The 15,279-nt window shown below is 39.3% G+C and overlaps 1 protein-coding gene across 6 annotated transcripts in view; it reads right to left on the reverse strand.

Annotated features, from left to right (window-relative positions):
- Positions 1–15,279, reverse strand: part of Ralgapb (Ral GTPase activating protein non-catalytic subunit beta) — an 86,238-nt gene that overhangs the window by 5,539 nt on the left and 65,420 nt on the right. For all 6 annotated transcript variants that reach the window (XM_021663822.2, XM_021663811.2, XM_021663844.2 and 3 more), the window contains 4 exons: positions 12,352–12,474; positions 7,869–8,005; positions 1,221–1,329; positions 351–429 (listed from right to left, as the gene is read on the reverse strand). In XM_021663822.2, the coding sequence (XP_021519497.1) occupies positions 351–429; positions 1,221–1,329; positions 7,869–8,005; positions 12,352–12,474 (448 nt within the window). The remainder of the gene's footprint in view (positions 1–350; positions 430–1,220; positions 1,330–7,868; positions 8,006–12,351; positions 12,475–15,279) is intronic.

Genomic DNA, 15,279 nt, shown 5'->3' on the forward strand with positions numbered 1-15,279 from the left:
GGATTCTTTATTAAAAAAATTTTAATTTGCTTATTTTTATTTGTATGAGTATTTTATTTCACCTGCATGTATTATACGCACCTGTGTGCCTGGTGCCTTCGAGGTCAGGGGAGGGAGTTGGATCCCCTGGAGATGAAGTTACAGGTGTTTATGAGCCACCATTTGAAGGCTGGGCACAAAACCGGGATCCTCTCCAAAAGTAAGTATTTGTATCCACTGAGCCATCTATTCCAGTTCCTGATTCTTTACTTATGTCTTTAGCCACTGTTTCATTCTAATGCTTTTATTAAGCTATAACCAACAGATAAAAACAGACATGCTGATAAACTCATGCAAGTAAGAGAACATACCTCAGAGAAGTGCTACTATTTGCAGTAGTCTCTACACCAGTGCTGATCTCTGTCATCAGATCTGAGAGGGGAAAGTTTTCTGGAAGAAAAGAACAATTCAGTTATCACCACCCAATTTCTCCAAATTCAGGCAACTACACAGTCTATGCTAGACCACAGTACAGATCCTAACGATTCCCCACATAAAGGCAATTGTCTTTTACAATATGCTTTGGCCAAGTTCACCTAAAGCAAAGAGCTTTTAGAGAATATGATCTGTGGCTGTGAGGGCTTGGTCAAAAGCAGCTGGCATGTTCTTATAAACTCTGAGCTGGACAGGGTTCTAGGCTAAGCATAAATTTCTGAGGTTCTTATGTTGCTGATGTAGAAATCCTTAGAAACTTATCCATGGCAGAAATTTTTTTTTTTTTTTTTCGAGACAGGGTTTCTCTTTGTAGCCTTGGCTGTCCTGAACTGGCTTTGTCAACCAGCCTGCCTCTGCCTCCCTGAGTGCTGGGATTACAAGCATGCACTACTACACCCAGGCTCATGGCAGAACTTTTAAGGACAAAGAAAGCTATTGTACAAAAATAAGATCACCTGTGCACATGGAGAAGGAGGCCCAGAGCTCCTGGGCAGACTAGGAACACTGACTGGGAGACCAACAGAACAGCTATCAGCTTTATATCTTAGTCTATGAAACATTCACAACTAGGAAATAAGGGCCACAAGCATGCCCAGTTAACAGGTTTCATGAAACCGAGTGGATGTTGGAATATAAACCCAGGATTATGAAGTTCAAGCCTCTGCACCCATCGTTTTCAGACATTTGGTTACGCACTGTCATCTGAATCATTTTACTCAGAGAAATCCTTTTTCCTCATATAGTACCTATATCATCGTAGCGTTCCACCCAGACTACAGACACTCTTGTCTCAGGTCCAAGGGGAGGCACAGGGCGACCCTGAGGCAGCTTCTTCATTCTGGAACTGGGACTAAGCTACATGAAGAGAAGAGCAAAAAGAATGTTTTGTTTTATTTTGTTTTGTTTTAAACTACCTGCTAGATGCTTAGTGACATATTTATGTCACCAGAGTCACTTTGGGAAGAAAGTGTGAACTAAACTTGCCAAAAAGCTCTTCTGCGGTATCTCTGCTTAGGAGCTTGAAATACCACTACTTTGTCTGGGGATCTCACTCTCTAAAACGCAACATCAGGAAGTTATTACCAGCTTCCAGGTGAAGTGTTCAGTAGTATTCTATACCTAATTTTCCTCATATCGTCTGCAAAAAGACAAGAGTTCATGGGTCATTACAGCAAGCTCATGCATACTTTTGTCTGCCACTCAAGTGCTTATTTTCAGTGAACTATTTTTGGTTCGTGTCTTAAGTCAATACACAAAGGTGTACTTATTATTATGCATAATGTACTGTAGTCCATAAATTCCACTATTCAATCATTCCTCAGTCAGCGGCCACTGGGATCTTTTACTTTTTAAATATATATTCAAGCAGTGCTACAAAGAATATCTTTGTACGTATTTATTTAAACATGTTTTTGTAAGCCAGGCTCAGTGGCATACGCCTGTAATCCCAGGAGTACTCAGGGAGGCAGAGGTAGGTGGAGCTCTGTGAGTTCAAGACCAGCCTGGTCTACAAAGTGAGTCCAGGATAGCCAAGGCTACACTGAGAAACCCTGTCTTGAAAAATTTTTTTTTCTTTTGGAGACATATATATTTTGTGTCAACCACACACCACCATCGGTCCTCATTCCTTCCATTTTCCATTTTCCCCTCACTCCTGTTTGTCCCTTTTCTTGCTCTACATAATTTCATTTCTTTCTTTTTATATATCTATATATAATTCTATGTGATTAAACAAAATCTAGAAACCACAAATAAAGCATCTGTTTTTCTGAGACTGGCTTCTCTTAGTTAAGTCCATTTTCAAAAGAGGGCTTTATCTATTCACTTTTTATTTATTTATGAGCCTGTTTTTGTAAATGTGTATGTGCATGTTCATGTGTGTTCCCAAGGAGGCCAGAAGAGGGCACTGGATACTCTGCAGCTGAAGAGATAGGCAGTTGTGAAGCACCCAGCATAGATTTATGTGTGGGGTATTATTACATTTACTGACAATTTTTGCATGTTGAACCATAGTTAAATCTCTAGAACAAAGACAACTTGGTCATGATCTTTTCAATACATCCTTGATTTAGATATGCAAATATTTTGTTGAGGATTTTTACAGCTATGTATCCTGGTCTATAATCTTGCTTTTACAGTGTCTGTATCTTGTTGTGGTGCCAGAACACTGGTTTCAGAAAAGCCTATGCAAGAGCCCTGTCCTTTTCTGTAGCTAACAGCCAGAGAAGCACTGGTGTTAGTTTTTTAGACGCCAGCACTAGTCAGCAGTGAATCTCATCCAGGCCTGCATCTCTTTTGGGAAAGATCTATCTACCCTTCCTTCCTTCCTTCCTTCCTTCCTTCCTTCCTTCCTTCCTTCCTTCCTTCCTTCCTTCCTTCCCTCCCTCCCTCTGTCCTTCCTTCCTTCCTTTTTCTTTCTCTCATTCTCTTTCTCTCTTCTTCCTTCCTTCCTTCTTTCTTCCTTCTTTCTTTCTCCTTCCTTTCTTCCTTCCTTCCTCCCTCTTCCTTCCCTCCCTCCCTTCCTTCCTTTTCTTTTCTTTTCTTTCTTTTCTTCTCCCTCCCTTCCTTCTTTAAATTAGTGCTTCAACAGTGTTGCTTGTTATAAGTATGTTAAAATCATCTCACTTTGATTTAATTCTGGTAATCCTATGTACCTAAAAAATCATCTGCACTTTTTAGGTTTTCTGTGTAATACATGTCTTTAAAGACATGGCCTGATGATTTTCTGAATGTCACTGTTATAAGAAGCCATCTGCCATTGCTTTGTTTTTGTTTCTAGTTTTATCCATTATGACTTCTCTTTCTTTCTTCTGGTTAGCTTGGCTGAAGGCTTGCCTAATTTGTGAAAAACAACAACAAAAACCCAAGTCTTTATTGAACTGACTTTTTGTACTGTTTTTCTGTTTCCATTTCACTCATTTCTGCTCTGATCTTAATTATTTCTGTCTAGTGATTGTAGGTTTGGCCTGTTATTTTTCCAAGGTTTTAACGTAAACTATTAGTTATCTAAAGTCTGATTTCTTAGATGTGGGCACTTACAGCTATAATTCTACTCTGAGGCTCTACTTTCACTGTATCTCACACATTTTGGTATTTGTGTTTTTGTTTTCATTTGACACTAGGGATTTTTTTTTCTTTGCTTCTTCAATGACTTACTCATTATTGGAGTGTTTTGCTTAATTGGCATTAGTCTTTATACTTGTTCAAACTTGCTTTATATCCTATTGGATGATGGAATTTTTTGTTGTTGGTTTATTTTTGTTGGGGTGATTTGTCAATTGGTGAACATCAGATACTTTCCCTATGCTAGGGTTAATGTATGAATTCACATTTAGTAGTATTTGCTTTATGAAACTGTGTGTATGCATTTTCAATATAGAAATTATAATGTCCCTTTAATGAACTTTTCCTTTAAAAAGTATGAAGGAATTCTTCTGATTTGTTTTTATTTGAGGTCTATTTTTATCAGATTTAGAACAACAAAGGCTTGTTTCCTAGTTCCATTTGATTAGATTACCTTTTTCCATCCAACATCTACCCTAATGTGGTTAGTTTTATCTGTCTTTAGTGGTGAGGTGTGGACTTTTGTTTGCTTTTATTTTCACGTGCACTGGTGTTTTGCCAGCATTTGTGTCTGTGTGAGGGTGATGAATCCTAGAACTGGAGTTACAGATAGTTGTTAACTGCCATGTAGATGCTGGGAATTGAACCCAGGTCCTCTGGAAGAACAGCCAGTGAACAGCTCAGCTCTTCACTGCTGAGCCAAATCTCTTTAAAATTCAGTCTGTTTATGTGTGTGTTTTGATTGGGGACATGAGACTATTACTACTGAAAGGTACTACTAACAGGACTGTATTAATTCCTGCCATTTTTTTTGGTGTTAGAATGGTGTTTTCCTAGTTCTCTCTTGTGTAACTTTAAAGGAGTTTGCTCACTCCTATATCCTCACAGATATACTCAGATTTCTATTTAGTCCAAAGAATTCCTTTCAATATCTTCTATGAAGCTAGTTTAATGGTCATGAGTTCTTTTAGCTGCATCACAGAAAATTTCTCTTTCAATTATGACCATTTTGCTGGATATAGTAGTCTTGCTTGACAGCTACCTTACAAAATACACATCACTCACCATGGGATTTTTTTTGTTTGTTTTTGTCTTCGAGACAGAGTTTTTCTATATAGCCTTGGCTGTCCTGGAACTCCCTCTCTAGACCAGGCTAGCCTCGAACTCTACCTGCCTCTGCCTCCCTGAGTGCTGGGATTAAAGGTGTGCACCACCTCTGCCCAGCCACTCCCCAAGGTTTTAAAAAGTTTTCTGTTGAGAATGAAGGCAGGATTTAGCTGAAAACAAAGAGGTCATGAATTTGAAAGAAAGCAAGAAGGGGAATATGGGAAGATTTGGATGGAGAAAAGAAAAGGGAAAAGTGATGTAACTATGTTACGATCTCAGAAATTAAAGAAAAAAATAAAACAAAACCTCTGAAAAGATTCTGTTGGGAAGAAATTTGCATTTACTCTGATGTACCTGCCTTTTTACATAGCTTGGTGTTTCTTTCTTGATGCTTTCAATATTTTCTTTGTGTGTGTATACATGCACATTTCATTTGTGTGCACATGTGTGAAGACCAGAGTACAACCTTGGATGTTTTTCCTTTGGTGACATCCACTCCTTTACAAAGACAGGATCTTTTCGAGACTAGTCAAGTACAGAAGGGAAAGTGAGTGAGAAGTCAAGTGAGAAGGGAAAAAGTATAGAACAGGAGTTCAATCTGTAACAGACTGTGAACAATGGAGATGACTCACTATCTTTGGACCAGCCAAGACAGGGTCTTGTATTGACCTGTAATTCACAAAGTAGGCTAGGCTGGAGTGCCAGTGAGCCTGAGAACTCCCTATCTCTCAAGCAATAGAATTACAAGCACATGCCATCATTCTTAGTTTTTAACCTGAACCTGTGACTGAATTCAGTCCTCTTGCCATTACTTTGTCCCCTAAGTCATATCCCTAGCCCAATATATTTTCTGTTCTGTATATTTGGTGATTCAATCATACTGTGATGTAGGAGGTTATTTTCTGGTCTACTCTCATATTCTAAATGCTACCTGTAACTGGATTGGCATCTCTTTCCCTAATTTTGGGAAGTGATTTTACTGAAATGATAAATTCTGATATGCTTTCCTCTCCTTGATCATTCCTATTTGTGAGGTTTTTCCATGAACCTTCTATTAACCTTATTGTGTTTTTCATTTCCAGGATTTCAATTTGTTTGTTCTTCAGTATTTCTCATTACTGAATTACTCTCTCATAGTCTGCATTGACAGTCTTTAAAAAAAAAAAGATTTATTTATTAATTAAATATTTATATAGTATTCTGTCTGCATGTGTGCCTGCAGGCCAGAAGAGGGCACCAGATCTCATTATAGATGGTTGTGAGCCACCATGTGGTTGCTAGGAATTGAACTCAGGACCTTTGGAAGAACAGCCAGTGCTCTTAACCTCTTAGCTATCTCTCCTGCCCATAATTAAAAACATTTTTTTTTTTTTGGTTTTTTGTTTTGTTTTATTTTTTGTTTTGGATACAGGATTATTTGCTGTCCTGGAACACTTTTTGCAGATCAGGCTGGCCTTGGGCTTACATAGATAAACCTGTCTCTACCTCTGGGTGATGGGATCAAAGGTGCACTTCACCACTCCTAGCTCCTTATATTTATTTTTGGGTGCATACTAGAGCATGCATGTTGAGGTCAGAGGACAGTTTTGAGAGTTGTTTCTCTTCTTCCACCATATAAATTGCAGTGATCAAACCTTAGGAATCTGCTTAAGTCCACTGGACTCATTAAGTGAGCTTAGCTACTGTTTAGTTAGTATGTTTTATGATGTTAAAGAGGTTCACTTCTGTTCAGCATTTGCTAAGACTTTCTCCTCACCCACAAGTGGTGAATACTTTGTTTTGTTTTGTTTTAAATTCTGAAAAGAATATGTGATTTAAAAAAAAAAAAAGATGCTTAAGAGCTGTCATTCTCTGGGTGTGAAAGCATAACTTTAGCCAGGCGTGGTGGCACACTTAGTGAGATCCTGTCTCAAAATAAAAATAAAAAGGATTGGGAGATAGCTTAGTGGGAAAGCATCTGGCTAGCATGTGTGTGAGGCTCTAAAATTAATCCCCAGTACTGAGGCTGGAAATAATTTTCACTGTGGAAGGAACCAAACTAAAATCCTATATAAATGCAAGAATGACTTTGGTCAAGTTTATACTTCGTCTTTTTTATTATTTGTTCTAAATCAATTTTCTCATTCTTACAGCCTGATCATGTATTTTTGTTACTACTTACTTGGTCCTTTTTCAATAAAGATTAAGGGGGAAACACAGATAAAGAAATAACATCCACTAATAGGAAACATCTTGTATGTAGTAGGAACCGTGTTCCACACTCAATAGATTTAGCCATACCCCCTTGCCCATGGGGTACATTCAAAGAATCAATATAGGTTTTTGAAACTATAGCTACTATCTAACCCTATATGTATTCTTTTTCCAGTGTACAACTACAAGGGAAACAAAAACAACAACACAACACCCTTGAAATAAATGTTTCCACAAAAGTAACACAATTACACCATATTTCAATAAAAGCCTATGTGAACTTGGTCTCTCCCCAATGAAACCTTACCATGCTATATTTATTCCTCTTCCTGTGATAATACCACAATACAATGGCCACATGAGACACAGTAAAGCACTGTCACAAAGTGCTAGGCATTTTGTCTTGATTTCAAATTGCTTGAATATAAACACTGAAGTACTAAATTCCCTGACACCAAACGAATACTAAAATAGGCATGTGGTAGCATATCATATAGACGCTGAACAAAAGGATGATTAACAATCTAGGTTTGAAAAGGAAAGATTTTTGTAAGCTTTCATAAAGATCCAGTACAAATTGCTTATTTCTTCAATTTTCCTTTTATTATTTCTAGATCATAGCTAAACATACATCATAAAATGGCTGAAAGCAAAACAATAGGCAAGGGAGAACTGCAGTCCTTAGAGAATCTCCAAAATGCTGCCAGCTCTATATGGCCAGTTCTTAGCTGAATAATGAGATTACAAAATCTACAGACAGCCTCTGCTGTATGGTTAGTGGATATGAAGGACAAAGAAAAACCTCAGCTTAAACAGAAGTGAGCAAGAGAACCACCCATGGCATGAGAATGTCATGGAAAGTGCTTTTTCAGAACCAACTATTTATTATAGATTAGAAAAATGAAAAGTCAAGAATTCATTTTAAAATACTTAATGAATCAGTACTCTTGCTATACTGAATTTAAAAAATGAGAAACTTTCAGGCTGCCACTTCACCACAAAATTCTGGGCAAGTCAATAAAACAACTTACCCTCTGTGAGGAATTAAGACTGTCTGTGTGATTAGGGACCAACTCAAGTGTCAGGGGTGGCTGCTTCAGTATTCCCGGCATAAGATCCATATTTGAGTCACTATCTTGGTCTGAGATGTTACTTTCCAATGAATCAGCTACAAGGTAAAGAAAAAAAATTATAGTATCTGCTACTTCTCTGAAGTAGAAGTCTAATTACATTAACTAGTCTAACTACCCTAAGGAACTTAGAGCAAAGCACTGTTTCTATAGCAAGTCTAGCAGACATCCTATGAAGGAGCAGGTGACCTTATTATAGGATTTGCTGTCATAGAGGTCTTTGCAGCATTCTCTTCTTTACATTTTATTTATAACACTTAAAAAAATGTAAAAAATGGGACTGGAGAGACAGCTCAGCGGTTAAGAGCAATGGCTGCTCTTGCAAAGGGCCCGGGTTTGGTTCTAAGCACCCACATGATGGCTTACAACCATATGTAACTCCGGCTCCAGGGAAATCCCTTGCCTTCTTCTAGCCTTCATGAGCACCAACGCCATGTATGTAGTGCACAAACATTCATGCAAGCAAAATATTCATGCACATAAAAGAAACATTTAAAAGTTTTTAAAAAGCCGTAAGGCTCACTCTTGACTAAATTTGGCTTGTGCTCTAGTTTGTCATCTCTACAGGATAACTGTGCTAAATCTAGAAAATTACAAATTCAAAGCTATCTGTTATTCTCTGAATTATTTATATTATATACTCAGTCAAAACCACCATCATATGTAGACCTGAGACATCTGAAAATCAGCAAGAACCTAGTCTAAATTTAAAGAACAATCTGGTAGAAGATAAAAACAAAACAAATCTGGTAAGAGTACAAACAAAACAAATGAACAAACTCCCCGGCAAAGTAAAAATGTTTATTTTATTTTATGTAAACAAATGTTTTGTTTGTATGTAAAATCTGCATGTATGTAAAATCACATGTATCCTTGGTGCTCAAGCAGGTCAGAAGAAGACACTGGATTCCCTGAAACTACAGATGGTTGTAGGCTACCATGTAGGTATAGGGAATCAAACTCAGGATCATTTGGAAGAGCAACAAATACTCCAAACCAGAGCCTTCCCTCTAGCCCCAGACTACAAATATTAACAGAAGAAGTTGAGTCAGAGCACACAAATGGCAAGCAATATTAGGCATCTATCATGATCATAAGCTAAGACTCAAGTGTGGGAGCCACAGTGTGAGCAAAGGCTCGAAGTCTGGGAAGACTTGCTGGTGCAGGCTGCTCAACGAGAGAAACCAAGGCAGGTACTCAACCCACAGAAGACAGTTGGGCCTCAACTGCTGGAATAAGGGACAGAGCTTTGAATGGAAGGCAGATAAATACTATGATACTGATCATGGAAGGTCCATTCTACTAGGAACAAAAATAATACAGAGTATGAAACAGATAGGAGCCTACGGTAAGAAATCAAGGTCAAGTACAAAGGAAGGGAAGCTGCCAAGCTATACACAGCAAAAGTCTTTAAAACTCTGGAGATGAGACTATCAAATGTGATGTATCATATCTCATGCTTCAAATGGTCTCAATGGAGGTGACATTTTCCATTTACTGTCTAGCTAGACAGGAAGAAATGGACTTCATCTGCAACAAGGTAAACATTTCTCAATGTATTTATTTTAACTGTGTGTGTCTATGTGTCCGTGTGTTGTCTATGTGAACTTGTGCATGTGCACAAGCATGTGTGTGCTCGTGCACCCATAAAAATGCACGAAAGGCTGTAGAGTCAAGCACTGGAGTTACAGGTGGCTGAGTCACCCAGCATGGGTGCTGGGAACTGAAGCTGGATCTTTTGGAGGAGCAAGCATCCTTAACTGGGGAGCCATCTCTCCAGGCTACACCAATACTTTAAGAAAAGTAAGTGTGTGAGTTTAAATTAAGAAAGAGTAAGTACATTCAATTCATAGGAACAGTGTGTCATCTTTGTTAGCTTTCTGCCTGATGTCCAAAGACGAGTGTAATGGCATCCTGAGATCCTGCCAGCTTTAGGTTTATATGGGGCTCCACATAAAAGCTCTCACATGGGAATCAAGAGAGATGGGCTTCACTCATGGTTTGTGAAAGAAACGACCAAAGTAGAAACCAAAGCATATGCATAGTTAAGTTAGATGAAAGACAAAACTAGGATTGAAGTTGGATTGTACTTAAAGAACATTAGAAACCTATCATTAGATGAATGCGTAAATAAAACAAAATTATGTCATATGCAGGAAAGTGGATTGTACTAGAGATCATGGTACTCAATGAAAAGACTCCAAAAGACAAACATGTCCTTTTCTCATATATGAAATCTAGATATTCATAAAATCTCTGACATGAAGGAGGAAGGGAGAGGAATAAACCTGATGTGAGAATAGAAGTGTTATGCGTGAGGGGAGATAGAAAGCTAGAGCATGTTTTCTCTCATGCTGAATTTCAACTTAACTATGCATGTATGGAAGGGTATGCAAAAGGCTGGTAGAGAATATACACACAGGACTACATATACACATGAAATTGTCGTAGCAAGGGGCCAGAGAGATGGCTCAGCAGTTAAGAGCACTGGCTGTTCTTCCAGAGTTCTGAGTTCAATTCCCACTAACCACACAGTGGCTCAGAGCCATCTATAATGAGACCTGGTGCCCTCTTCTGATGTGCAAGTGTACATGCAGACAGGGCACTGTACACACAATAAATAAATCTAAAAAAAAAAAAAAAGCCATAGAGGGCGGAGAATTCACATTATCTTGCTGTGTTTTCAATATCAAACTGCCTTCACAGGATCATGCTTTGAACACTTCTTCTCTAGTTGGTTGGCACTCTAGAGGCAGAGGCAAGCAGATCTCTGTGTTTGAAGCCACCCTGCTCTATAGTGCCAGTTCCAGGACAGGCAGGGCTACACAGAGAAACCCTGTCTCAAAACACTTAAAAAAAAAAAAAAAAAGGCAAACCAAATAAAATTACAGAGCCATGATGCTTTGTCCAATCTTTGTGAGGCGGCAGTATGCTGTGGGGTAGGGACCCTGTAAGAAGTCCCAGAGCAGGCTGTATGTGAAGCTGTTAAGGGTGAAACCAAAGCTGCAGTAAAGATAGTAAGAAGTCAAAGGTATGCGGCAAATGGGAGGTTATCACGGAAAGCTGCCGGTGGAGTGACTGGGGTCAGACCCAGTGGACTTGCCAGTGCACTACAACTGCCAAGGGGGTAGGGCAGGGATTCCAGTCTGTCAAACATTCATATCACATATCGGTGTTCCCAGACTGCCAGACACACAGCTGCAGGGTTTAGTGTTTGGACTTCTGGGTACTGGTCTTGCTTCAGCCCCGTCTTTCTGGGCTATCTGGTTTTGGAAAAGGAATGCTTTACTCTCTGTCATTCTGTATCAGACATAAATAACTTTCTTTTTATTTAACAGGGTCTTGTAGTTGAGAGCTGCCTCAAGCCTGAGAAGAGACTTGGCATTTCTGAACACTGGAAATTGTTAGAATTGTGGAAACTCTGAAGAGTTGGTCTGAAACATTATGTATTATGAGATGGCTTTGAACCACTACAGCTAGAGACAAGAGTATTAAAGTTGAATCTGAAAAATTCCTTATAGGTTTTTTTTTTAAATATTTTATTTATTTATTATGTATACAATGTTCTGTCTGCATGTACACTTGCATGCCAGAAGAGGGCACAAGATCTCACTATGGATGGTTGTAAGCCACCATGTGGTTGCTGGGAATTGAAGTCAGGACCTCTGGAAGAGCAGCCAGTGCTCTTAACCTCTGAGCCATCTCTCCAGCCCCAACCCCCCTATAGGTTTTCACGGATTTTTCTTTCCAGCTGTTGGTGCTATTTCAGGAGACTGTAGAACCTTTAGGTAGGTGTACCAGCTGGCAGAAGTAGGTCACTGGGAAGGGACTTTTGAAGTTATAGCCTGGCTGCTGGTTCTGGCCCTGGTCCCTGCTTCCTAGTCTTATATGATGTAAGAAGCTGTCTAAGTTCTGAGTGTCATGGACTAAGGCACACCACCATGTCTTTTTTTTTTTTTTTTTTTTTCCTTTTGAGACAGGGTTTCTCTGTGTAATAGCCCTGGCTGTCCTGGACTTGCTTTGTAGACCAGGTTGCAGGCTGGCCTTGAACTCACAGAGATCTGTCTGCCTCTGCCTCCCTAGTGCTGGGATTAAAGGCGTGTGCCACCACGCTGGCCTGAAACTTCTGAAGCTGTTTCAGAATAAACTAGTCAGGCTTTTATTTTATTTTTGTCAGGTATTTGATCATACCAGGAAAGTCACTAACCGTACAGAAAGTTAAGAGATGACAGGAACTCACACCTGTGTATAATCTACAGTTATAGCACCTTTGCTTAGAAGAATGCCTCTGATGACTTCAAAATCTCTTCTAATGCTAACAACGCACCAAACAGTGAATATACAGACAGATCCTAAAGCAATGCTAGACAAAACATGGTCTTACTTAAGGACTCCATTGGAGAAGGAACCACGAACGCTATTTCTGTCAGGGCATCAGCATAATACAGCACCTTCTTCTGCCCATTGAAAACGCTAGCCCCAGCATCTCCAGAGGAAGTTACTTCATCTAGGAATAAGAAACAATACATAACCACTTCAGAAACTTGGGCACATTCATCTTCCTGTTCATGAAATCTTGCCACTTTATAAAGCAATGGCAGTTCCAACAAGAACCAATTTGTAGGTTAAGAACAAACCATAATGTTGAGTAAGTATCCTTATGATAATTTTATATCATTATCTCCTACTTATGAAGTTAGTCTACAGCAGACATGAACTGTCTACTGCTCTCAGCTCTGCTTCTGCCCTCCCTTCTCTGATGACCAGTGATATAAAATCATACAGGGAGTCTAAGTAGGAAGTATCTGTTCTACACCAAAAAGAATTGACTTAAAACACCCCTAACTATTTTAAGTTTCGTTTAAAATGATCATACAGCAACCAATATGACGCAAAAGACCAGGACCTTCACAGGAGGTTGGCGTACAGTTTTCAGGAAAGGAAATGTATGAAAACAATACACGCTTACTTTCCAATCACAACTAAAACTAAGAAAAATTTCACCTAACATATGAGAAGATGCTTAATGCTAGTAAAGATGTGGTAAGAAGGTGCTGGATAGATGGCTTAGCTGTTAAGAGCACTGACTGTTCTTCTTCAGGTCCTGAGTTCAATTCCTAGCAACCACATGGTGGCTCACAACCATCTGTAATAAAATCTGACTCCCTCTTCTGTTGTGTATGAAAATAGAGCGTTTATATACATGAAATAAACAAATCTTAAAAAAAAAAAGATGTGGTAAGAACACAAGAAATTTACCACTCTTTCTGCAAAGGACCAGACAGTAAATATTTGATGCTCTGCAGGTGATACAGCTCTGCTACAAACTATCTACTTCTGCCACTGTGGGGCCAGGAGAGTCATATACATCGCACAAATGGGAGTGTGGCTCAGCTTCAGTAACATTCTACTTCTCAAACTAGATATGGGCTGGCAACTAAAACTCTAGGCAAGTACTCTCCATCTGCTACAGTTACTGTTCCAACATCTACTCTGCTGCCCTACTCTGGAGCAGGCCCGAAGTTGAAGAGTAGGCAGCAGTGACTCTCTCAGAGTCAGGGTCAGTGAGAGAAGGAGCTCCAGTCCATATCAGCATCCCGATTGATGCTCCCTTCCTTACCTCCCCCAGCCCCACCCTCCCTCCATCTTCCTCTCATCCCCTTCCTCTAAGTCCACTGAAAGGGGGATTTCTCCGCTATTTGCCAGCCAGAAATCGGGATTTCTCCTCCTCTGGCTAGTGTGGTCTACGCATGTAAAGTCTGGAACTGCCTTTTATTACTATGAGAGATAAGCAAGTATGCAGAGAACGGATATAAAAAGAAAAGTACAAACAAAATAGGGGTGCTGGTAATGATGCACAAAAAAACAAAACAAACAAACAAAAAAACAACTTAAACAATTTGAAATTTCTTGGTCCATGGGAGAAAGAAATGATCTTCAAAATTTAAGCTGGGGCCAGTGGGATTGGCTTAGTGGGTAAAAGTACTCACTGCAAAGCCGAAAACCTGAAATCTCTAGGTCCCATATGAAGATGAAAGAACTGTCCTGTGTGCCCTACATATGTAGAGTGGCATGCATGTACCTCCCACATACATACATGTATCATATATGTACATACCTTTTTTCCCCCTTTTTTTAAATATAAGGTCATAGTATGTAGTCCTAGCTAGCCTGGAACTCTCACCAGAATAGCCTTAAACTAGCCAGAGATCCACTTGCTTCTGCCTCCCAAGTGCTGGGATTTAAAGATATGAGCCAACACACCTGGCCAATAATAATATAGTTTTAAAAACTAATAAAAATATCAGCCAGTTTCATTCAGGTTTTCTGTCTCTTAAACCATAAGCATTTGAAGGACTTATTTATAAAATGGTGTAAAAAAAAAAAGTCTACTTGGGGCTGGAGAGATGGCTCAGAGGTTAAGAGCACTGGCTGTTCTTCCAAAGGTCCAGAGTTCAATTCTCAGCAACCACATGGTGGCTCATAACCATCTATAATGAGATCTGGTGCCCTCTTCTAGCCTGCTGTACACATGCAGGAAGAACACTGGGCTGCCTCTATCATGAACTCAGTTGCCTGCTCTGATCACTGGCCCCTAATGATGCAGCCTTGCCAGGCCACAGAGGAAGAGGATCCAAGTAGTCCTGATGAGACTGAACAAGCTATGGGCAGATGGCAAATAGCGGAGAAATCCCCCTTTCAGTGGACTTAGAGGAAGGGGATGAGAGGAAGATGGAGGGAGGGTGGGGCTGGGGGAGGTAAGGAAGGGAGCATCAATCGGGATATATAATGAATAAATTGTGAAGAAAAAAAAAAAAGAAAAATCTACTCAGTTGTAGTTTGCCTAGTATATGTGAGGCCATAAAGTTCAATTCCTAGCACCATACATAAAAAAAAAAGAACCCATCATGCTCAATGACATATTTATAAGCATGCATATCCTATATCAGTTCTACTTACAGAAATATAATCAAGCATATGTTTCATGGGTACATAGAAATTAAAATTATTATATATCCCAAAATATTTGCCTCCAACTTGAGTGAAAATTAGAAGGAACTAGAGGTCAGATAACAACGATGCTGAAGAAAAATTCTGAAATACCATGATCGTGAGATAAGAATGGTGAAGACTATTCACTTATCCTCAGATCTCAGAATTCCAGAACACACGAGCTAGATTCTGCCTTGTTTCATTCTGTACTGTTCTGTTTCCCTAGTTATATGTTCTCAGAAGGCTAAGTGGAGATGGGTAAAAACCTGAGACAGATGCTGTCATACTACAAAGTCTATAAAAACACTCATTCATTCAA

The sequence above is a fragment of the Meriones unguiculatus genome, chromosome 4 (genome assembly GCF_030254825.1).
Source record: "Meriones unguiculatus strain TT.TT164.6M chromosome 4, Bangor_MerUng_6.1, whole genome shotgun sequence".
Classification (NCBI taxonomy): Eukaryota; Metazoa; Chordata; class Mammalia; order Rodentia; family Muridae; genus Meriones; species Meriones unguiculatus.